This window comes from Calidris pugnax, unplaced genomic scaffold (assembly GCF_001431845.1).
Source record: "Calidris pugnax isolate Ruff unplaced genomic scaffold, ASM143184v1 scaffold92, whole genome shotgun sequence".
In the NCBI taxonomy this organism is placed as follows: Eukaryota; Metazoa; Chordata; class Aves; order Charadriiformes; family Scolopacidae; genus Calidris; species Calidris pugnax.
This window is the reverse complement of record NW_015090823.1, coordinates 288,888-312,480: the sequence shown is the minus strand read 5'-3', so window position 1 is coordinate 312,480 and position 23,593 is coordinate 288,888. Positions and strand designations below refer to the sequence as shown.

Here is a 23,593-nt window from a genome sequence, read left to right as displayed (position 1 = left end):
GGGGACCTGCCATCCCCCTGCACCTCCACCCTCTGCAGCATCATGCCTGGCTCCATCCTCGCTGTTACTCACACCTCTCACCCACCACAGCACTTAAACATGAAAGACATATGGAAATGAGTGGCACTAACAAGAGTATTAATTAAAAAACCATCTGTTGAAACAGGGAAAGCTTTCCCCTCCCACAGCCAGCCTTGGACTGAGACAGCGCTTAGGGCAGCAATTTGATTCCTTGGCAGAGTGGGATACAGCCAGAGGAGAGACTGTGGGGCAGGGCAGCCCACAGGCTGGGCAGGGAGAGGGCATAAGGAGGTAGTCATGGAGCTAAACTCCATATGGAGGTCTTAAATCATCTCCTGATGGAGCAAAAGGCACACCAGACCCATCCAGTTTGCTCTGTGTTCAATACACTGACTCCTATCCCCAGGGCACTCACCGACAGCGGGTCTCAGCCTAGCCCTGCTTCCCTGCAGGTGGGCACAAGCAGGGTCTGGGAGTCAATCCCTTTGATGCTAAAGCCCCTTCCCTCTCAGCTGCGTGAGGTTGGGTCGGGAGCACCCAAGGCCAAGCTGTTGGCCATACAAAAATCAGAAGCTGCTGCCACACCCTGCTGTGGACTCGTTTCAAGGTGGAAAGCCAGCAGGGATAGGGGTCCAGTGCCCAGAAAGGCTTGGTGCCCAGTGCCATGGGTACATTCAGCATCTGTCTAGTCCCCAGCTAGGACCTTCCTGCCTATGGCCTTGGCCATAGCTGTGTCCCTGTGGTGGCTCACGTGTCCAGGACAGTATCAGTGGCAGAGGGAGCCCATCTTGGCTCTGTCAGGTACATCTAGGGCTCTGGGGGCAGAGCAGGCAGTAGAATCTCTTTGCATAACTGGAAAACTGATGTGATTTCCTGTAAACATATTTTTAATTACCCATGGCAGTGCTGCTGGTCCTCCAGCTCCCCTGGTAATCCCATCACACATGTTCCAGACCACCTTCTCCTTTCCTGGGGGAATAAAAACACTGGCTTTTCCATTGCTGCTTCAGAGGGAGCCAGGGCAGCCCTCAGGGAGCACAAGGCTGTTTTCCCAGCTGGAGCCAGGTACCAGCATCAGCATGAATGCAATCCACTGAACATTGCTCCAGCTCTACCTGATGGCCACAGCAAGCACAGAGGGCAGATCTACCTCTCAGGCCAGAGCCTGGCCCATCTGCAGGAAACACCTGGCAGGGAGGAATCACGACCTGCCACACAGATGGGATAGATACTTCTGCAACAGGCACAGGCACACGTGCCACCTCCCCGCTAAAAGGGAATACGAGCCTCCTCCAGGAAGCAGCTGGGAAATAGAGGCCAAGACACCAACGTCCCCAAGCCCAGCTGCAGGAATCACATGCAGTTCCCCAGTGCCTGCTGCTCACAGAGCATCCCCTGCCACTGGAGACTCGTGGGATGGGGCCAGGCAGGAAGGCAGCCCTGCGAGAGAGTGAGTCCAGAACATCTCCTCTCAGATGACAGCCTTGGGATGGACAGGGCTTATGGAAGGAGCACAGCGATGGAAACATGTGACAAAAGGAAGAAGACATCCAGGGTGGAAGCCTCCCTCGGTGTGGGGCCTCGGTGCCGGATGGCCCGGCTCTACCCAGAGGAAGCTGTAAGGAGAGCAAAAGCAGCACATTTTGAGCCTTTTGCGGCCCCCAGCTGTGAGTGCCCACCCTTCCCCCCAAACAGCAAGGCAGGTCCCTGCCAAAGGTGGGGAGCTGCTACTGCGACTCACCGCATGGGACGTGGCAGTCGCACTCACAGATATCGCAGCGCAGGAACCAGCGAGTCCAGCCCGAGCGCTTGGTGACGCAGGCTGAGATCTTGATGCAGCCACGGTTGAGGAAGGCTCCCAGGTGGGCCTGGCTGCTGCAAGATGAGGAGCACCTCCCAGTAATATCCCGCTCGCTGATCTCGATCCGACCTCGCAGGCAGATCCCTACAAGAGGAGGGCCAAAGCCTGTCAGCACTACAGCCTTCCTGCAGTGGGCTGGGGGAAAAAATGATTGGAGCCATGCCTGCAGCCCTCCCACCTGCTCCCCATGCGGGCAGGGTGTCCCCTCGGGCTCAGCATGACACCCAGAGGTACTCACGGAGGCAGGTGGGCTTGGGTGTCCAGCGGCCGTCGGACTGGCAGGCACTGGCCGGGTCCCCCAGCAGCAGGAATCCGGGCCGGCAGCTGTAGCGCACCACCGAGCCAACCCACCAGTCGTTGCCATGCACCACCGAGTTGAAGTCTGCTTCGGGTCGCCCGCAGTTCACTGGGGACAGGGAGGTTCCTGTGGGCAGCTCGGCAGCCCAAGGGGATGCATCCAGACACGCTGTGGGTGCTGGGTGCTGGGCAGGCTCTGCGGGTGCCCCAGGCTGCGTCCCCTTGTGGCCCAAGGACTGGGCTGCTGGAGAGGCTCCATGCACGTGTGCAAGACACAAAACCTGCCCTCCCCAGGCTGGCTGTGCCAAGCCCTGCAGCCATCCCCAGGGCCCCCCCAGTGCCCCCCCTCTGGCTGTACCTCGGCAGAAGGACTTGTAGCCCAGCCAACAGCAGCTGCCGTTCCCACACTGGCTCCTCTTCAGCTCCTTGTGCTTCCCCTTGCAGCCCCCCAGGCAGATGGGCGCTGTGCCAGACCAGTAAGTATCCAGGTCTCCTGGTGTTGCAAAGAGCAAGGCAGAGCAGGGCTGGGGCAGAGGGGCGAGGACCACCCTTCCCACCAGCTCCCCAGCCCTCAGAGGCCCACACTGACGTGGTAAAAGCCCAGTGAAGGCCCATCTCAGCCCACCCCCCTGCCCTTGCTGTGGTGCAGAGCGCATCAACCTGTGACCCCCCGCTCTTCTGGAAGCCAGCTCCCACTTCCCTTGTGCCAAGCCTCAGCACAGGGACATGACAAAGGTCTTGCTCCCTGCTGGAGAAGACCGCTCTGGCCATGTGCCAGCACCTCTGGGGCACCATGTAAACCCTCTCTTTCCCCAAATACCGTTACCTTCTGGGTCCTCACAGGAGACCAGCGTGGCCAGCACAGCGAGGAAGAGGAGGCCCAGTAGTCCCATAGCGCACACTGACCTCCTCCCCTTGCCCCTCAAATCAAAGGCCCCCTCTCTGCTTGCCCAGGAGAAAGTGAACTTGGTTTCCATACACACAGGACAAGGGATGCTGTAGGACATGGGGGAAGGGAGGAGACATTCCCTTTAATGCCAATCCTCTCCCCAGCAGATAATCTCTGGCAGATTACCCTCCCTGGACCCAGTGTTTAAAGGGACAACTCGTCCCAGCCACCACGGCCTCGCCTCTGCTCCCAGCACCAGCACTCACACAGCACAGGAGTGCTATAGCCCGAGATCACGCAGGAGCAGCTGTGGCTCCAGCAGCAGAGCCCCGAAGCCCACGTTAGAAAGAGGGCCAAGCCGTAAGTGCTGCGAATGCAAACCTGGCAAGAGGCCCTTCTCTCGAAGGTATTCTCAGCCCAGCTCTGCCAAGTGCCAGGGAGCGAGGGCCAGGCAGGGGCACCGCATGCCATCAGCCCAGGGATGCCCTCCCCAGAGCCACCAGCCTCCTCCTGCAACGCGTGCTGTCAGGGCTGCTGCGACAGCTGGCTGCCTCCCACCCTGCCTCACCCCGAGCACCAGGTGCCCAGCACACGGCCCTAGATGTTTCACTGCCCCACGGGAGGCGCTCTGCGTGTGTGCTCTGAGAGAAAGCAGTTTTGGGGTGCAGGGGCGTGCATCACCCTTCACACATGGATCCAGTCCCAGGAAACCTTCCCACACAGCCTGCAGCAGGCAGCTCTTCATCCCTGCCCCTCACCCAGGACGCAGGCTAACGGGGCTGCTCTCACCACCCCACCCCAAGGGCACAGCCACAAATCACACCCACAGTGTTTGTAATTAGAAAGCGAGCAGATGGCCAAGGGTTTAGCATAAAGTGATTTCCTCCATTAACCTGGAATTCCAAGAGCTTTTGCTGAACCACTTGAGAAAGGCAGAGAGGGGAAAAAAGTCACTGTCCAGCTTAGGAGACCAGCAGGTCACCTCCCTGCCTCTATCTGGGCCCATCCACACACAGGGTGGTGAGTGCCTGTGTGTCACTCCAGAGACATCAGCTTCACACCACCCTCGTCCAAATCAACAGAGCACAAGCTGGCTCTGCTCACAAGCCCCCACTACCCTCTATATTCAAAAAATGTCATCGCAGGCAGCTGACATTCACACCCTGAAGGAGGCAGCAAAAATCAAAACCATATCAGGACAGCAGGAAACAAGAGGGCCAGAGCTAAATCTGGCCTTCCAAGTGCCACCTCTGGGGACGAGAAACAACACACTCTCCAAGGCAAGTCACCAGCCACACCAAGGGGCAGCATGTAGAGCATGCCAAGAGATGCTGGCAGCTCTGGGGTGCCCACCACCCACACTGCAGGGTTTAGACAACTCAGTCTCATCCTCTCACCACAACGTGCCATGGCTGGCAGGGATGGGGCTGAAACAGACATCAGACACTGGTTGGTTTGGCAGTCTGACTTTTATTTGTCTTGCCAAAGTACACTTTGCCCAACCAGGAGCCCAAACCCCAATGTGGGGAGGAAACCCAGGGAAGGACAAAAGCAGTAAGAAGCTCCCAATCCCCCAGTGCTGCAGGGCAGCGGTAGCCTGCAAGGGACAGCACCTCCAGTCCCCTCCTCCCAGAGATGAGTGCAGCCTGACGGGATCAGTGGTGCAAACACCACCAACAGCACCAGCTGAACAGCCCAGGAAGGACGATGCACAGGGAAGTGCTGATGAAGGCAGAAGTGGAGCATACCACCCCTTGGAGACCAAAGTATGGACGGGGGAGAACAGGCCTGCTAAGGGCCACACATCTCCCCAGGGAAGAAGCTTCAGCTGCAGCATCTGCTCGGCACACCATCCTGCCTGGGGAGATCCTAGCTGAGGACCAGGCTCAGCAAGGGCTGACAACTGAGCTGCACTGCAGCAGGGACCATGTCACCAATGAGTAACCAAGAGGGAAAGGCCTGTGTCAGGCTAAGGCCAAACCTCCTGGAATGGTAAGAGAGGCTTGCTAGTCCCTAATCCCCAAAAGCAGGAGACAGACAGCTCTTTCCAGATCAGATCACTTGACCCACAACTGAGACAGATCTGTCCTTCCCCTCTCCCGATGCTGACCAGAACCTGCACCCAGTGAGGCTGGGGCAGCAGAGGGGAGAGTCAGCCAGCTCCAAGTAGGTGAAGACAAGCTCAGTCCTAACCCCCAAGCACTTCCCAACCTTCCCCACCAGCACAACCCATGGAACCCCAAGTTTTCCACATGCAGGTGAGCGCCTCACACGATCTGGATGCCCAGCTCCTCAGCCGTTTTCTGCAGACGGTCCATAACGTTCTCCTCCAGCTCCATACCCAGCCCACCAGGTGCTGCCACCTGCTCCTCTGAGGATGTGCTGGCCATGACATAATACACAGTCTCGCTCTCCCCGTGCTCGTTGGTCCGGTTCACCACACGGATGATAGGGTTGGCTGGGGTGCTGGGTTCTTGCTCCAGTGACGGTGCTGCTCCCGGGAAGGCACTTGGCCGCGCTGGCTCAGGGTTGTCAGCAGAGCAAGCTGCTGGGCGCAGGGGGGCCACTTGCAGCTCAGCAACACTGCTCTCTACCGGGGGTGCCTCTGCCGGGGCGTCCAGAACGATGCCCTGCAGGTTGCCCTCACCTTCAGACAGCATCACACACTCAGCTGAGGCATCCAGTGCCTCCCCTTGCTTCTCTCTGTCCTTCAGCAGCTGCTCTGTCAGCTCCACACTCTCGTAACGCACCAGCTGCAGCCTCATGTAGCCATCCTCGTGTTCCTTGTACCTGAGCAGATAAGCAGGGGTAATGGAGCCAGTCACACTGCAGCCCCTTCCCAAGCCCAGTGCTACATAGATGGTAAGAGTCAAGTAAAATATAAACCTTCAGCCCCTACCCCTAAAAGCACATCTATGTGGCAGCTTCTGAGCTTTCTGCTAGGCCTCTACCACATCCCAAGCCCATCTCCTTCCACTAACTCACTATGCTCACTATGAGCATTTAAGCCCACTGTCTTCCATCCCAGCTTTTAGGCTCTGGAAACCCTTTGGAGTTTCCTAGGAAGGATTCAGCAGAGGCATCTGTCGAGAGACTGATCTGCAGCAGCTCTCTCTAGAGTGGAACACCTGGACCTGGCCCCTACCAAGTTCAGAAGCATCCCACCCACGTGACAGCACCCTTGCCCCTCATCTTTGACCAACTGCCACTCAGAACTGCTCTGCCACTGTGCGAGATCCCACCAAATGCTTGCAGCCTGGTGCCTCTCAGCCACTGGGAAACAGGTCTTGAGCACAATACAGGCAGAAGTCAGAGCCCAAGCACCGCCAGGTCTCTGCCCTAGCAAGACACAGCTCCAGCTATCTCTTGCACTAGAGAGGAGGTAGCAAGGATCTAAGGATGGGAAGTACCTGAAGCGAGGATGCCCTGAGGGCCACTTGAACTGGTGTTTCTTCCTGAGGTGGACAGTGAGGTTGTTTCCACGTGTGAAGCACTTGTCACAGACATGGCACTTGTACCGGGGCTCTGAGTCACCCTGAATGGCAGAGAGAGGGACGTGAATACTCCACGAGCCCGATGATGGTACTCATGCATAAGCATGGCAGGAGGAGTCAGGTTCCTTGAGAAGACTGACATGACATTATCATTGCAGCAGTGAGAAAGGAATGCAAACTGCCCTCACATCCCTACACCCCTGCTCAGCCCGGGGCACTTCACATGACTTCATCTTTTATCCTCATGCTTCTCTACAGCTTGTTGCTCTTAGCAGTTCTCAGCCTCACTGGGAAAGAATACACAGCAGAACATCCCTCTGCTCCCTTCCTACCTCATGGACTTTCCGGTAGTGCAGTTTGATGGAGCAGAGGGAACGTGCAGTGAAGCTGCAAGCCTCAAACTCGCAGCGATAGGCTGGCTCTTTGCTATGCGTGTCCAGATGTTTCCTCAAGTCAATGAGATTCTTGCAGCTAAAAGGAAATGATAAGGGAACAGAGCTGAACACTGTGTAGCACACACACACACACGTACCTCTCTGTGCTTCTCCATCTTCAGTTTGAGACCATGGAAAGCCCCGGTCCTCACCTGTAGTCACAGTAGTCACATTTGAAAGGTCGCTCCTCGCTGTGCCGAAAGCGAATGTGATTGCGCAGGGAGGAGGGCAGCGGGCAGGTCATGTCACACAGAGGGCACTTGTAATGGTTCACTGCGTGAAAGAATGGGTGGAAAACATTACCACAAAGCAGGGGAGAGCATGCACTCTTGAGAGCCTCAGCTGGAAGACAGGGCCTTTACTCACCATGGTTCCTCATATGGTCACGGAGCAGCCTCTCTGTAGCAAACCTCTTGGAGCAGTGAGAACACTGAAACCTCTGCTCTGCAGCATTGGGGTCAGGGAGAAAGGGGAGGGGGTGATGAGAAAAGAGATCAAAGCATGGAGCGTAGCACAAAGAGCAGCAAGTGAGAAAAAGAGGTAGTTACAAGATGAACAGCTCTGGCTGCAGCAGTGTGAGCCCTGTGCAGCCTTGTCAGCCTCCAACCCTCCTGCTTCTGCAAGAAGACACTTCTCAGAGATTCATCAGTGTCTACGTTCCCAATTATCAGAGAAGCCAGGCTGTTTCCAAGCTCACCCGTGCCCTTCGCTTGCAGAGAACAGGCAGCTCTAGCAAACCAAACGGCCAGAGGACTGTTCACAACCTCCTCCTCCCGTGCCCACAGGAGCTTACGGTCCAGTGCAGTCTGACGGCGGATGTGGTCAAAGAACTTGGTGTTGTTGGCGAACATGCCCCCACAGGTAGGACAGGCCACCACCTTCTCCTGCGTGTGGCTACGCAAGTGCTCCCGCAGTTTGCAGCGCCCCTTGAACGTGCAATCACAGTCTAAACAGAAACAATGGAATGCCGTTAAGATCCTTCACACATAGGCTACGATCCACAACCTGACTAAATGGTAGGCTTCTTGCTTCTGTTTTGACTACCAAGGATCGACTCCTTGCCCCAAGAAGCCCACAGAGCAGGGTCACAGCAGGATGAGATCGCTAGTGTAAAACTGGCATGGGCGTCCCCCCCCTGCAAGCAGCTAAGGCAATTACACAAACACAGCAGAGACAAATTATCAAAAAAATTAAACTACAGCCTTTTCTGCTAAGTAGTAATTAAATATACATGAAAAGCTCAATATTAAGCACTCACTGGATCCCCTAAAGGAAACTCTACAGGAATATTTCACTGTTGGGACCATGCACGCATATTTTTGAAGTTCAAGAGGCTCTCTGAAACCCTGCCAAGGAGAGCAGAGGTCTCCTGTACAACATTTGCAATCCAGCCCTGTGCAAAGCTCTCTAGAGAGGCCTTGCATGCACCCACTAACCTTTCCAGCCACAGAGGACCACATGGTTCTCCTTCCCTGCAGCCTTGTACTCCGAACAGAAGCTGTGATCCTCCACATGCCGATAGAACCACTCGGGATTATCAAATGATCTCTGTTGGGGAGCAAGGATAGACAGAATGGGCTGAAAAGATCAGCACGAGCTTGTCTCAGCCAGAGCACAACAGACCCTTTCACACAGGTACAAACACAGCCAACAGGCATGCAGGTGAGCTGCAGGACAAAAGCAGCTCTCCCTTGGCCACCACGTCACAAACAACACATAGGAAAGTGAAACTGGGTCCCCTGTTCTCACCTCACAGTACTCCCACAGACACAGGAAGTTCTCCTGGATCTCAGGGATGATATTGCGGCTCTGGAAGTCCAGCTGGCAATGGCTCACATCTGACTGGCTCTGCAGGGCCCGCAGCCCCCACTGCTTCAGCTTGGTGTGGTAGCAATGGAAATAGACGTGGCGAACGAGGTCAGCTGAGCTCTCTGGGGAACAGAAACCGCACTCCTGCCACAAACACGTGTATTCCTCTGCAACACAAACAGGAGAAACAGGTCATAACGACCCGAAGGAAACTCTCCAAGTAAAGGTCGGGTTCCCGCAGACAGAGAAACACGACTGGTTTTCTGATGACAGTCCAGTCCTGCAACAGGCAGCGCTGCACTCCTCTGTGAGCAGAGATTCTCTGACAGCGAAACCCCTCAGAGAGGAGGGAATGCAGCTCCTTACCGAGAGGGTCCATCTCGTCCCGCTGTTCGCCGGGAAGGTGCTGCTGCAGGTGCTGAGCCACATGCTCGCAGAACTCCTCCATCTTCGAGGCCACGTAGGTGCACAGCTCCCACTCGCACTGCAGCACCAAGGCCTCCTTACCGGCGGCTTTGGCGGGAGGCATGGCCGGCTGCAGACGCTGAGGGCTCCCCTCACCGCGGCGGTCACCCAACGCCCCGAAACCGGTCCGGGCGCCGTCCGGCAGGCCTCGGCCAGGGCAAGGGTGGCCGGAGCCGGGAGCCGAGCCACCGCGGCGGGGCAGGAGGGGAGCGCCGGGCAAAGCGGGGGCGAAGCGGGAGCCCAGCCCCACTCACCCTCCGCCCGCCCCGCCGGGGAGCGCCGGAACCCAACGGACCGCGCCCGTCCAATAGTGACCGCCCCCGCCGGGCCGCCGACCAATCACCGCGCAAGGAGGCGGCGGCACCCGTGCAGCGGCGGAGAGGGCTCGTCGGGAAGCGGCACCGGCGCACAAAGGTTCCCGGGCCGCTGGGGGCCGATGGGAGGGATGGGGGGCACCCATCTCGGACACCCGCGGTTTGGGGAAAGCCCTGTTCCCGGGAGCCGGGACCGCTTTTGTGATGGCACAGACCTGGCTTTGCAGTTGTGGAGCTTCGCTGCTGCCACAGATGTTAATTTCCAGTGCCTCCAGAATCACAGAGTCATAGAATTGTCTGGGTTGGAAGGGACCTTTAAGGTCATCGAGTCCAACCATCAACCTCACTCTGATAAAACCCATCACCAACCCACGTCTCTAAGCACTATGGCAACCCGGCTTTTAAATCCCTCCAGGGATGGGGCCTCAACCCCTTCCCTGGGCAGCCCATTCCAAAGCTTACTAACACTTTCAGTGTCAAAATTTTTCCTAATCTCCAATCTGAACCTCCCCTGGTGCAACTCGAGGCCGTTTCCTCTTGTCCCATCGCCTGGGACTCGGGAGAAGAGATTGACCCCCGCCTCTCTACACCCTCCTTTCAGGGAGTTGTAGAGAGCAATAAGGTCTCCCCTCAGCCTCCTCTTCGCTAGGCTCATTCCTCACCCAAACGAGAGTCATCACAGCGTCAAGACCGCGGTCCTGACAGCGAAACCCCTCAGAGAGGAGGGAATGCAGCTCCTTACCGAGAGGGTCCATCTCGTCCCGCTGTTCGCCGGGAAGGTGCTGCTGCAGGTGCTGAGCCACATGCTCGCAGAACTCCTCCATCTTCGAGGCCACGTAGGTGCACAGCTCCCACTCGCACTGCAGCACCAAGGCCTCCTTACCGGCGGCTTTGGCGGGAGGCATGGCCGGCTGCAGACGCTGAGGGCTCCCCTCACCGCGGCGGTCACCCAACGCCCCGAAACCGGTCCGGGCGCCGTCCGGCAGGCCTCGGCCAGGGCAAGGGTGGCCGGAGCCGGGAGCCGAGCCACCGCGGCGGGGCAGGAGGGGAGCGCCGGGCAAAGCGGGGGCGAAGCGGGAGCCCAGCCCCACTCACCCTCCGCCCGCCCCGCCGGGGAGCGCCGGAACCCAACGGACCGCGCCCGTCCAATAGTGACCGCCCCCGCCGGGCCGCCGACCAATCACCGCGCAAGGAGGCGGCGGCACCCGTGCAGCGGCGGAGAGGGCTCGTCGGGAAGCGGCACCGGCGCACAAAGGTTCCCGGGCCGCTGGGGGCCGATGGGAGGGATGGGGGGCACCCATCTCGGACACCCGCGGTTTGGGGAAAGCCCTGTTCCCGGGAGCCGGGACCGCTTTTGTGATGGCACAGACCTGGCTTTGCAGTTGTGGAGCTTCGCTGCTGCCACAGATGTTAATTTCCAGTGCCTCCAGAATCACAGAGTCATAGAATTGTCTGGGTTGGAAGGGACCTTTAAGGTCATCGAGTCCAACCATCAACCTCACTCTGATAAAACCCATCACCAACCCACGTCTCTAAGCACTATGGCAACCCGGCTTTTAAATCCCTCCAGGGATGGGGCCTCAACCCCTTCCCTGGGCAGCCCATTCCAAAGCTTACTAACACTTTCAGTGTCAAAATTTTTCCTAATCTCCAATCTGAACCTCCCCTGGTGCAACTCGAGGCCGTTTCCTCTTGTCCCATCGCCTGGGACTCGGGAGAAGAGATTGACCCCCGCCTCTCTACACCCTCCTTTCAGGGAGTTGTAGAGAGCAATAAGGTCTCCCCTCAGCCTCCTCTTCGCTAGGCTCATTCCTCACCCAAACGAGAGTCATCACAGCGTCAAGACCGCGGTCAATATCCACACAACCAGGCATCCCGGCCAAGCACTGAATACAACACCCATGAGTATTGTGTTTCCTGCTGTGCGATAATGCAACATAATTCCCTTTACTCAGGAATGAGAAGACGGGCTGACACAACAGTTTGAATTAAACAAATATACATTGACTACTACATCTGCTGCCCCAGGCTTTTGTAACACAAAACACAGATACAATTCTCAGAAAGCTTTCTTTGGCACAGGTGAATGCCACACTAAAACCAAATGGGATTGTATAAAATGTGCCACAAAGCGTGCCTTGCTAATACACAATTGTTTCTGTAACTTCTGTCATACACACCTGCTTTCCCCTCAGCTGTGAATGGAAAGTACATGCCCAAATTCACTAAACTATATAGAAAATCTGAGTCTGATGCTTTTTCAAATGCAAAAGTAAAGAGATAGACCTCATCCAAAAGAACTCTGGCTGAGTTTTTATTTCTGTTTGTTTTCTGCAGGATCTGTTGTTTCCAATGTAATTATTTTGTAATCAGAACAGAAAACACCTGGACTGGCTAGACAGTGCAAAGCTATTAGCTTGAATGGGGCTGGGATTTAACTTGTATATCCTAATCAAAGTATATAAACATCCGGCATAGGAGACAAAACTACCTGGGAAGCCTTCCAGAAGGCAGGTGGCAAACCAAACCTATTGCCAACAAAGCAAAGACAGCCCTCCTCTGTTGCAACTTTACATCTGCCCATGCTTCCTGAACCTGCCTGGTGCTTCCTGCCCGTTCTGTTACCTGTCAGCCAAATCTGAGACACCTGTGGGTACCAGGAGGGGGTGGCCAGGAATGGATGGGCCAAAATAAGACTCGTCTTACATAAGAGGGTGTATATACATGGTGAAAGACTCCGTATACAGGAGCTCGAGTCTTCCATGAGCTCGATTCTGTGATGTCTACTTGGTCCTGAGCTTTATGTCTGAGCAGGCAGAACACCCAGTCGTTCTGCAAGAAGTACAGAAGTCATTCTGCAAGTTAAGAGTATTGGGAATTATTCAGGATGTTATTTCAGCTCAGCCTTCCTCGCTGTCCTTGATGGCCTGAGCAGATGCAGCCTTTGCCAGCTGCTGCTCTTTGTGTTTTATTTTGTTTCTGAAGGAAAAGAATAATTACACTTGAAAATCCAATAGCCTTCCCCAGGAAGGCAGTTCACATGACAGGCCAAATTAATCTCTGGGCCGATGCTGAGGGAAGTGCACGGGATTACAGAGAGGGACAGATCTTACTTAATAGACCCACAAGCTGGCAGCAGACTCCACAAGAGGAGAAATATTTAATTATGGAACGTATTGGCGCCAGTCTTGTTCTGCTCATGTAAGATGAGCGCAGCAATACTGTGCACCAGCTCTCTCTGCTTGTACACAAAACGCTCTAGAGATCATCTCCCTCACCACGGCCTGGTGTGGTGAACCTGATAGGTTCTGGTAGACATCTTGCAAGAAAATGGCTCTCCTAGAGAAAATGTGGATATGTTTCAGAACTAGGATATAAGCTACAGTGCTTAAAGAAGAATTTAAAGCTTAACTCTGCTTCTTGGTTCAAATATTGCAGAAACAGAGTTGCTACCATTTGGAGGCTGGGAACAGAGGAATGGCTATACCAGGCCTGGCCAAAGGTCCCTTTAATTTGGGTCCAGCAGCAGTGTAAGAACAGATCCTTTCTTAGCTGCTCTTTCCACTCCTGGCATCTCACTGGAGACTAACCTCAGAGCTTCAGAAAGGGGACCCCTCACTTGATAATGGAGAACCAAACCCCAACTTCCCTCCCTCAGGGAGCATGTGGGTTTGCTAAACGATATTCCTGCTGGTCCCATGAGCATGCTGTCCCTGGCTATTACCCTTCTCCTTGCAGGTGCTAGTGGATGTCATGCAAAGCTCCTGGGTTCACAGTGTCCAAAGATCCAGTTTTAATTGTGCGATGCACAAGCTAGTCTGTGAGGTCCCAGAGAGACAGTACTCCTCCCTGAGTTGTACTTCAACAGCACATGGGTATCTCACAGCACATGGCTATCTCACACTTACATATGAGAAGATGCTTTTGTCCCGGGCCTTGTTTTTCCAGCCAGGTTCCTCACCCGTAAGGAGATGGCCCATCACTTACCAGCCTTTCACTTTAACCCAAGATTTTTCTGTCCGTAAACCTCAGCTCAGTACTAATCCATGAAATGTCAGCTCAGCCAGGAAAGAGACTCTTCGGGAATGATCCACACTGACCATGCAAATTGCAGTGAAACACACATCAAGAGATTTGCATTTAAGCAAATCCCAAACAAGGTATTGTGGAGACATCACTAAATTGTAGAAAACATTTCCATCAGGCTCAGCCAGAACTTCACCAGTGGAGTATGAGCACTGACTTCACTCTGCTCTGGGAAGCTCATGACAGACGGCCCTTCTCCAAAGTCCTGCAGAATCTGAGAGCTGGGACTTGTCAGCAGTGACAACAATGGAAACAGGTGAGTTTCAGCATCTTGACTTTTCACAAGTGTAAAGATGCATCTTCGTGGAAATATCAGGCAAAGAACATACTGTGCCATCTTCGGGCTCTTATTAAAAAAAAAAATCAGAAAGAATTGTCTAAAATCAATCTATGGCATCTTTAATGTCTCAAGAATTTAACAGTATCTAATAGCATGCTCTGCCTTCTCTAGACTGAGTTTATATTCCTTCACAATGCAATATTTTTCCTAAAGGCAGTTAGATCAAAGTGATGTGAAAAATGATTCAATTTCCTTGAAAATTATATACATTTGGGCCTAAATTAGCATTCACTTCCCTGATGCTGCCAATAGCAGAGTTATCTGCAGTTTTAATAGTTCAGCATCAGATCCTGCTGAATAGCTTACTGAAAGCAACCGGCTTAGTTATGTGAGGCTGGACTGCTAAGTTAAACACAAGGTTAGAGGACAGCCATTACATTGCTTGCTTATAATTTGAGCAGAGGAATAACTGTGAGTATACAAGTGAAGTAACTTCAATAGCACAGCACCCATGTGTAAAAGTAAGGAGGTGTGGAAGTGTTTTTCTAATGCCTGTAGACTATAGTCACGATGTTAGGAAAACAGGACTGCAGAAGTGCAGAACATCAGACGCTTTCTAGAAATGGTCGCAGAGAAGCAAGATCAGTTGATACAAAGAGGCTGTAGGATTGGGCAATATCAGACTGCAGAACAAAAAAATAAAAGGTGCTCACAGTTTTTCCAGTGGTGCTATTTTATAAATATGCCCATTCTGAAAATTAAATATAAGACTGTTTCCTTTTCTGGAATGTTACCCATTTCTGTCTGTGTCCTGGCTTGTCTGCAGATCGGTAAGCAGGCTTAGTGTTCACCTCTATTTTGACTATTTTTATCATAAACTTTAAAGGGCACTGACTCTTTCAATGTATTCGCCTTGTTCCCAGTCTTGGCTGAAGTCTCTCTGGTTAGTACTCAAACACCAAAATCAAGTTGCAGTTGCCCAAAATCGTAACTGCTATGGCCCAACAGAAAACATTTGGGGTAACCCCAAGCCAGCACTGAGATTCTGTGTTGTTTAAACCCTCTACTCTTCCCTTTCTGATCTCTCCGTGTGTATGTGCACCTGGGGACACAATGTCACAGGAATGGAAGTGATAAATGGAGCCAAATGACACATCCTGAAAAGCAGAAGGGCAAAATATAACCCACAATCTTAGAGATCAAACATACCAGCTGTGGAATGGCTGTTTGTGTACCCTCAGGAGAACACAGCTGTGCGTTTTCCAAGGGATTAGCTTCAAAGTTAAGTTCTTCTCTGGAAGATTTTGATAAAAGCCCGTAAGGACACTCCTCCCTGGCTCCACAGGTGCGAGCTCTCTGTTCAGGCCCAGCCTGCTGGCCAGGATGAAACAGCTGTCCGTGTTATCATACCTCCTACCTCTCAGCCCTCACTTGTGCCAAAACACCTGTACACAAGGCAGATCTCGCAAAGTTTTATCCAGGCAGAAGATGCCTGGATAGAGATGCCTCACACCAAGTTACACAGATCCCATGGACAGGTTGTCCTGTATTCCAGGTAGGTCAAGAAAATGCAGCGAGGCCTGCCATCAATCTCTTGGGGGGACGTGGCTGAGACACTGGACCCCTCTTTGTGCTTTCCTCAATAACCTTGGTAAAACAACGGAGTCCCCAGGTGCCTGTCTGTACTTGTTGTGGATACAAAGCAGACTGAGCAGTCAGCTCCTTTTCCTTCACTGAGATCTGCACCATGATTCACATCCCCATTCAGAGGAGCCACTCTACTGTCTGGGGTATTTCCAGCTTTTCTGTACTGAGATCAAAGCTCTCAGAGCAACGTGCTGAAAGCCCGCAACTCCAGAAGGACGAGGGGCTAAACCTCTGAAAGCAAGAGGGGCTGTACAGTTAAATCAAATTTTGCTGACCCAAAGGGGAAATGTAAGATCCCCCAGAGCTCTCTTTGGAAAAACAAAAGCCAAAACCCATCAGCCAGCCGTATCTGGCACAGAGGGAGCTGCAAGGAAACCACATGGCACCCAGTGTTGAAGTATGGGGTCAGGCACCTGAGTCTTTTTTCTCTGCAAATGAGCAGTCCTCACTGTTGGGACTGTTGGGCTCCTAAGGGATGGTTTTGTATTAATAATATCAGCCTTATATGTTTCCTTCCAAAATTGGTGTACGAATGTGATGAATTTGCTTCTTCCATAAAAACCTCTTCCAGCTGCTCTATGCTTTCACTGAACTCCCCTAATGCTCATTTCATTCCCTCAGTCCCTACAGATTTTGGCAAACGGGTGTACCAAGGAGTGCGAGTGAAACACACAGTCAAAGATCTTCTTGCCGAAAAACGATCAAGGCAGAGCAGTGGCTCCCGCTTCAGTGTAAGTCCCTTCCCACCCTCTCCCCTCCTCCCCTCCTTTTTTTTTTTTTTTAAACCAGAAAAGCCGTGCCATGTAATCCTCTGGTTTAAGGAGCATTTGTGTTGAGTTCAGGCTACCTTCAATATTGACAAGGAATAGCAAAAACATTTGCAACACTAGTGTTTGCCCTAAAGGATCACAGATGGCTCCCTAATTTTTTACATCAGTGAACCTTTGAGGGATTAAAGTTGTGTCCCCCCCCCTTTTTTTTAAACAAATCAGTAATGCTAAATTTCTCATTCCTTTCACATCCTGCATATGACACCTTTTCAAGTCAGCTTCCTTTCTCACTAGCTACACTGAACAACTCAGAGCCACAAAAATAGATGTTCTTCCCTGAATGTTGTGCTCCTTTCAGCTCCTCTCTGGCACACTAGAGTGCCAGGGGAGATGCAATGATGTTATGGTCTGGAAAGAAGCCAAGCATCAGTTTGTAAAACCCCCCCCCCCCCCCTTTTTTTTTTTTTTTAAACCAGAAAAGCCGTGCCATGTAATCCTCTGGTTTAAGGAGCATTTGTGTTGAGTTCAGGCTACCTTCAATATTGACAAGGAATAGCAAAAACATTTGCAACACTAGTGTTTGCCCTAAAGGATCACAGATGGCTCCCTAATTTTTTACATCAGTGAACCTTTGAGGGATTAAAGTTGTGTCCCCCCCCCTTTTTTTTAAACAAATCAGTAATGCTAAATTTCTCATTCCTTTCACATCCTGCATATGACACCTTTTCAAGTCAGCTTCCTTTCTCACTAGCTACACTGAACAACTCAGAGCCACAAAAATAGATGTTCTTCCCTGAATGTTGTGCTCCTTTCAGCTCCTCTCTGGCACACTAGAGTGCCAGGGGAGATGCAATGATGTTATGGTCTGGAAAGAAGCCAAGCATCAGTTTGTAAAAGATGAATTCTTCTTAAAGTGGTTCTATGGCAACAGGAAACCTAAGTCACATTATAGTACACTACATTGTTTTTTCTCAATTACTCACCAGAAAAGCACTGCTGTGCCCAGAAGAGGACATAATATTGCAGGTGCCAGCATGTAGCACAGTAAGCCGTTCCCTGTGTGCTCTCAATACTCACCTTTACCAAGTAGCAGCACTTCACTTCCTAGCTGACCGGGCAGCAATGGGAGAGACATCCCTGAGAGACAAGGAGATGCGGCCATGCTGCTGAAACTGTGTCCTGGAAGGAAAGGGTGGGAGCAGAGACCTGAATTGCTGGCAGTGGAAGACACATTATGAGTTTTGATGCTCTTTTCCCCCAAAGCTATTTGCCTCAGGCTTTTTGCCTTTAGGAAACAAAGAGACCTCGAAGCGACTTGGAAGTATATTTTTCGTGGTTACTTTCACGCATGTTACTTTTCACTCTGTGTAACAAAACAGGCAGAAAAACAGCATGGGCATTAAAAACAAAGCAAGATCTAGCCTTAGATCTCTTCACAGCCTTCAGCTTATGCATAAAGGCAGAAGACCCCCTGAGCCATGGACAGTCACTGGGAAACATGCTCCCACCAGGAAGGCATTTAGGAAAACTACTTTGGGGAGCAGCAGGAAGCAACTGCTGTGTTTGCACTCACTGAGAAAACAGCTCCTGGTTGATGACTATCATGCTTTACCTGCTCCCTTTCTGGAGGCAGCACCTTCAACGGCTGCAATCAAAAGCCCCAGGAACTGCAAAACACTTGCTGCTTGCTTTATTGCCCTTTGCTTTGTATTCCAAAGCTTAGCAGTTGTGTGTCTATCTAATGCAAAATTAGCTCTGTTGCTTATTCCCTGTAAGAGATGAAAAATTATTGTGCAGGGCAAACATTCGCATTTCCTCAAACATATCATGAAAGAACAGCTGTAAATGCAGTTCTGTTTATCTCACATAATATAATCCAGAATCAAAGCAAACGGCAGATAACTGAACACCCCTTTGTATATTTATGATGCGGTGTAATTTAGCTACAACTTTTGTTTGAACATGAACTTTTCTTCAAAATCAGTAAGCCTTTGTTGTTCAAGGGGAGGTCTATGGAGGAGATATGTGCTGCTAAGGAAAGGTCATTGCTCATTAGAGGTGAGCTGCTGGGCTGCTTACTGAGGCAGCAGAACGGCAACAATTTCATGACAGCCAGGCCTTGCACACATCGAATGATAGGAAACCAGTGTGTACTGTGATGAAAACCACACAACTTAGGCTTCTGAATTCCCATCAACTGCAGGGCAGAAAGGCTTGGTCCTGGGCTTTAGGGAGGATCTGACTTTTTTTTCTTTTGGCTCATCCACTGCGTAGGCATGAACAAGCAGTTACCCTCTGCATGATAAAAGGACTACCCGCTTTTCTTAGGGTAGGTAGGCAGATGAAGCACTATGCCCAGCAAAACTCAGAGGCCAGGGACAGATCATCCAGCAATCTTGCTGTCAGCAAACCAGTGAGGTGCCCTGCCCAGACCAAGCTTTGCTTTTATTATTAATTTTTATTACTTCAGCTGCTATACTACACATTGGGCCCAGAAAGGAGACACACTGAAGCCAAAGCACGGTCAAAGGGCACCACAGATCCCCACTGCAGGACCAGTTCATTATTTTGACCTGGATCCCTTACATTTAGTCCCCCCAATGCAGCACTGTAGCTGAGCAACACTCCTGGATTACCAAGGCAGTGAAGCAACACAGCCAGTATCTCTGCCTGCTCATGTGCGAGGCAGGTTGAGACCAAGTTTATCAACAGCTGAATATGCTGTGGGCTCAAGTCATGCTAAACAGACATGCTGATGTGTTGCAGAAGATCCAGCTACCCCAGTCCCATAGCACTGAAAGGAAATATTGCAGAGAGGAAATGAACTAATGGGCTTCAATTAAGCCAAGTCATTCATCACCTAATAAGGAGCCAGGAGGCAAGTGAAATGTAGGTCTCTGCAAGCATGCGGGTGCCTGCTATGATGAAGGCCAAAGATAGGCTGCTGCAGAGGCTCTTGCAATTGAATTAAGGCAGGTAAAGCCCTGTCAGCTAATGTCAGCTCTGTCACCATCTATCACAGGCATGTGCAGGGGACCTGCTGTCTATGACACAGCCAGATAGTTTCAGTGTCTGTTGGCCAGCCAGGATCAAAGATGAACTTAGGTGTACTGATAATTCGAAATGCTCCATACAGGCTGGGAGCTGTGCCCAGGACCTTTCTGTCTCTCCAGCAAAGCCTCCCAGCTCTCATCACTGCAGCCCTTTGACCTGTAGGCAGCACCTGTGCTGCCCGCACCTCCTAATTCAACATTTTCCTCAAACACAGTATTAGGGGTGCCAGATGATAGTACTAGACTACTTCCTGGTGGGGCCTAAACACTAGTGCAGAGGCCTGCACCATTACTTTCAAAGAGATTCCTCCTCAGTGGATGCAGACACAAGCTGGCTGCAGGATACGATGGCCATGGCAGAGGAGGTAGTGGAAAAAACCCTGAAGCAGGAGACGGTGACTAAAGTGACATGGATGGTGGGAGAGGGGTGTCTGCTGAGACCAGATTTGCATGTGGAGGCTTTGGCTTTGCAGGGCAGTACGCATTACCAGCTATGATCCTCACTGAGGTCTGCAGCCAAAAATGGCCCAGCTGGAGACAGGTGCAAGCCCTGGCCCTGCGACGTGAACACTCTCATCTGCCCGCAAGCCAAAGGGCTCCCTCCTGATACTTCCTATCACTCCTGCAGCCCGTGTGACTTGTGTGGGCTCAGAGCTCATTTTCATGATGGAGCAGGGAGCAGCTGCAAACCTCCCTCAGCAGTAAAAGGAAGTCCTAGCACTGGCAAATTTAATTCAAATCTAAACCTCTAAATTTGGTTGCCTGCTATGGCAGGAACCTCTTGTTTGCGCTATGCAAACTGAAAATAACATGCCACCATCACTGGCCAGGGCGACAGCACAGCTGAAGAAAATGCAGCCATGGGCACTGTATTTCGGCTCTATGGGTTTGGAGGTCCGAAGACAGAACTCAATGAAACTCCATGTATGAGCTCTGCTCCAGTGGAACAAATGCCTTTGCCCCAGTGTTCTGTAAGTAATTTCCCACCATGAGCACAAGGTTCACTCAGGGCTAATTCTCCCTTACCTAGGGACCAAGAAGATATTATTATTATTGTTATTATTATTACTATTATTATTATTATCATCAGTATTGCTGTAGCACCCAAACAAGGGGCTAGAAACAACTGCTTGCTACACACAGCCTGCCTGTTCTGCTAGAAGGGGCCAGCTAAAGCGGCTCCATGGCAGGTAGACACAGCACAGGAGAGCTGGGCTAGACATGGGCAGCGCAGAATCTGCCAATGGCTTAGATACCAGCTTATTGAGACCTGTTTTGTGCCAACACCAAAATAACTGCTCAGCATTACGCTGCATTAAGGGACCCAGCAGTAAATGAGAAAGAAGCCTGTTATCTTGATATTTCTACTGTTATCAGCTCTACACGAGACCTTCAAAATCTCTTCTTAGCCTACATCTGCTAATACCTCAAAGGCCCCAGGCTTGAAATCTTGTAGTTAAGCCCTTCATACTGATAGCACCAAGGCTCAAATTGTGCATCTGAATTATGCCATCACCTTCCCCAACAACATGCTTAGAGAGCTGCCTTGCTTTGAAAAAACATTTTTTAACATATCTTTATCTTTTGCAGGGCAGCACCAGCACATTGCAGTCGCCATTTGTCCAAATGCCAGGTGAGGTTTTCCTCCACTGATAAATACCTTTGATAAATACCAGTTGATGCTGCTCCTCTCTTCTCTTCCAAAGAGCATTACGTGAGCAAAGGAGCACTGGACCAGGGCCAACCCTCACAGAGACCCCAGAAGGAAAGTAATTGAGAGAGTCAAAATAGGAGCAGTCATAATAAAAGAAAGGCTTCTGTAATCTTGTATGAGAATCCCAAAGATGGGAAAGAGAGGTAATTAAAGCAGTTCCCTCCTCTCTTGATAGAAGTGCCAAACCAGGAGCTGACCAAGTTTTGTCCCTTGAGCCTTTGGGCAGGGAAAGGGGAGTGAGGCTACAACAGAGGCTGGTGGTTTTGCAACTGTAACCCCATCCTCCTCCCCAGGGGCTGTAGCAGAGCAAGGAAGAAGCAAAGGCTGGCAAAGCTGACCTCAACCCCACTGGCCTCATACTTGAAGCTTCCCAAAACACATTGGGTTTGCTGCAGATGGAGATCATCAGCTGGATCAGGGCAGTCTGAAATGCCAAAAGCACTTGGGCTAACGTATTTATTTCAAAACAGGATTGGCTCCTGCCCTGGGTGATGCTAGAGAGAAAAGGGCTCTACTTTGCACCTGCAGACGTCTCCGTGGTTCTCTGGCTCCCCAAGGTGCTGCTGTTACAGTTTTCCTTTAGTCAACCCTTTTCTTCTGACCACCACAGGCTCACCTGCCACAGCTGGTTACTACGGCATCAGGAGATCCTTCACAACTGAGTTGGATTTCCACAACACAAAGCAGTTTGTCAGTGATGTCTACTCATCCCCTCTAGGGTCCAAGCCCTTCTCGTGTGATTCATCTGCCACTCAGGGCTACCCAGCGCTTCTGGATCCATATCTCACCGACCAATATGGGGATTACCGTGCTGCTCCCCTCACAGCTGGTACCAGCTCCTTCTTCAGCTCTTCATCCGTGCCCCCTCTTCTGCCATCCTTCCCTAATGACACAGCGCACTTTCTACTAGTGAGTAAGCCTACAGTTCTCAGCTACCCAATGAAAGATTACCTGATTTAAAGCCGGGTTAAGTCAGGGGGACTTGTGTGCAAAGGATGTGGTTGTTATAGGAGACAGCCACAGCAGAGCACACAGCAGATGGGGCAGGGCTGAGGGAGAACAGTTTTTCTCTTTGTTCCTGTCCTCAGTCTAATTGTCCCTTCCTCCTGTTGGAGACCACCTTCTAAATGAACAACCTTCCCCACTCCCCAAAAAACCTACTCCATTAAGATCCTTAAATGTATAGAAACATCCTTAGTCAGCTCCAGGCTGTTGCCTGTCCTCATCAGAGCTGCCTCAAAGAAGCTGGCTCCATTCATACCCTGAGGGCAGAGCTCCTGGGCCCCACAGGGTCAGGGCTGATCAATCCCACGGGAGCCTATTCCAGGCTTTGCCAACTATTGACAGTATGGATGTTTCCTTTCAACAGTTTTAACACCAGATACTGCTCCAGAGCAACAGAAACCCCCGTGAGTGCTCCCAGCTAGGCTCTGGGGATAGCTTGGCTTGGTGAACCCAAGCTAGATATTCCATTACCTCCAGGACAAGCTTTTATCCTTAAGAGTCTTTCTTGCCTTCTCTCCCCACTTCCATGCAGAGAGAGCCCTGGGAGCAGACCTCACCTGACAGTCTTGGGCAGTCAGATGGTGCATGCTCAGACCCTCTGCAAGCACTGCCTGCCAGCGCCAGCTGCCTCTCCGCACACGAGTCTGGAGGCATTTCCCCATACCGAAGCTCAGGTTGGACCCCGGCCATCCCAGGAACCCAGCCCTATCTTCCGCATCCTCTTGAAGATGTCCACTACTCCCCTAGCTATGCTGCCACCTCATCCTACTCCTTCTCACCGTTCATGACTGTGGCAAATGAGCTTACCTCCAGAATGAGCCAGCTCTCGCCAGAGCAGTCCTCGGAGACGCCTCCCTTTCACGATAACTCTGCCTGGGCAAAAGAGGATGGAAGCCCTATCTGGGGGACTTATGAAGGACGGAGAACTTATTGATGAGAGATAAGAGCTGGAGGAAAAGAAAAATGGAACATTATTGAAGCAAATTAATTACTTGTACGCATTTTTCCTAAAGCTGGTCCTTCAAATGGAGGTTGCTAACAACATGCAATACTTTATGCTCTGTTTAGAAATGCAATCACTTGGGAACACCACATTTAGCTTACAGTGGTGCCTTCTAGTGCCTTATGAAAGTCGTTGCTCACAGTCCTGTTGTGCTACAAGTGAAATACACAGCCTGAAAAATATCTGCGCTCTATGGGCCTTTCCTACAAACAAGAATCTCAGGTACTTCTTTTCAGATGCTGAGAAAATGGGTTGCTCTGAACCTTAAACTACATATACAGAGCAACGTTACCAGAAGAGATTTGGGAAGGCTGGGGAGCAAGGCAGGGGCTGGGGAAAGCCCTCCTTAGTAACAGAGTCTATATAACGGCATCTGGTTACCTGGCAGCATAAATGTACATCCCTAACACTAATATGCTGTGAACATGGCATTTTTTTGGGCAACAGCTAT

General features: G+C 51.6%; 2 protein-coding genes across 5 annotated transcripts; one reads left to right on the top strand and one right to left on the bottom strand.

The window, feature by feature from the left end:
- Window positions 1-4,549: 4,549 nt before the first annotated feature.
- On the bottom strand, window positions 4,550-10,686 carry HINFP (histone H4 transcription factor). 4 transcript variants are annotated; one of them, XM_014939922.1, is made up of 9 exons: window positions 10,327-10,686; window positions 8,746-8,972; window positions 8,433-8,544; window positions 7,694-7,942; window positions 7,363-7,440; window positions 7,149-7,269; window positions 6,895-7,033; window positions 6,479-6,603; window positions 4,550-5,858 (listed from the first exon to the last, which is right to left on the bottom strand). In XM_014939922.1, exons 1-9 carry the CDS (start codon window positions 10,487-10,489, stop codon window positions 5,336-5,338), a joined length of 1,737 nt encoding a protein of 578 aa, XP_014795408.1. In that variant the 5' UTR covers window positions 10,490-10,686; the 3' UTR covers window positions 4,550-5,335. The 4 variants fall into 4 exon arrangements, with proteins under 4 accessions (XP_014795408.1, XP_014795410.1, XP_014795407.1 ...); XM_014939924.1 differs by having other exon boundaries at window positions 7,790-7,942; XM_014939921.1 differs by lacking the exon at window positions 10,327-10,686 and adding an exon at window positions 9,172-9,531.
- A 3,103-nt stretch (window positions 10,687-13,789) lies between these two features.
- On the top strand, window positions 13,790-23,073 carry LOC106886743 (chromosome unknown open reading frame, human C11orf53). The gene is made up of 5 exons (XM_014939933.1): window positions 13,790-13,926; window positions 16,219-16,328; window positions 21,011-21,053; window positions 21,745-22,043; window positions 22,672-23,073. The coding sequence occupies exons 1-5, from the start codon at window positions 13,917-13,919 to the stop codon at window positions 23,071-23,073; spliced, it is 864 nt and encodes a 287-aa protein (XP_014795419.1). The 5' UTR covers window positions 13,790-13,916.
- The last annotated feature ends 520 nt before the right edge of the window (window positions 23,074-23,593 follow it).

What these genes read in the sequence shown, in the direction of transcription:
- HINFP (XM_014939922.1), bottom strand. Translation starts at nt 10,489, where the DNA reads ATGCCTCCCGCCAAAGCCGCCGGTAAGGAGGCCTTGGTGCTGCAGTGC. An exon ending in GGACGAGATGGACCCTCTCG is followed by an intron (nt 8,973 to 10,326) that starts GTAAGGAGCTGC and finishes TTTGTGTTGCAG; the next exon opens with AGGAATACACGTGTTTGTGG. An exon ending in GGTCCTCTGTGGCTGGAAAG is followed by an intron (nt 7,943 to 8,432) that starts GTTAGTGGGTGC and finishes GTTTCTGTTTAG; the next exon opens with ACTGTGATTGCACGTTCAAG.
- LOC106886743 (XM_014939933.1), top strand. An exon ending in GCAGTGGCTCCCGCTTCAGT is followed by an intron (nt 16,329 to 21,010) that starts GTAAGTCCCTTC and finishes TATCTTTTGCAG; the next exon opens with GGCAGCACCAGCACATTGCA. An exon ending in ACACAGCGCACTTTCTACTA is followed by an intron (nt 22,044 to 22,671) that starts GTGAGTAAGCCT and finishes ACTTCCATGCAG; the next exon opens with AGAGAGCCCTGGGAGCAGAC.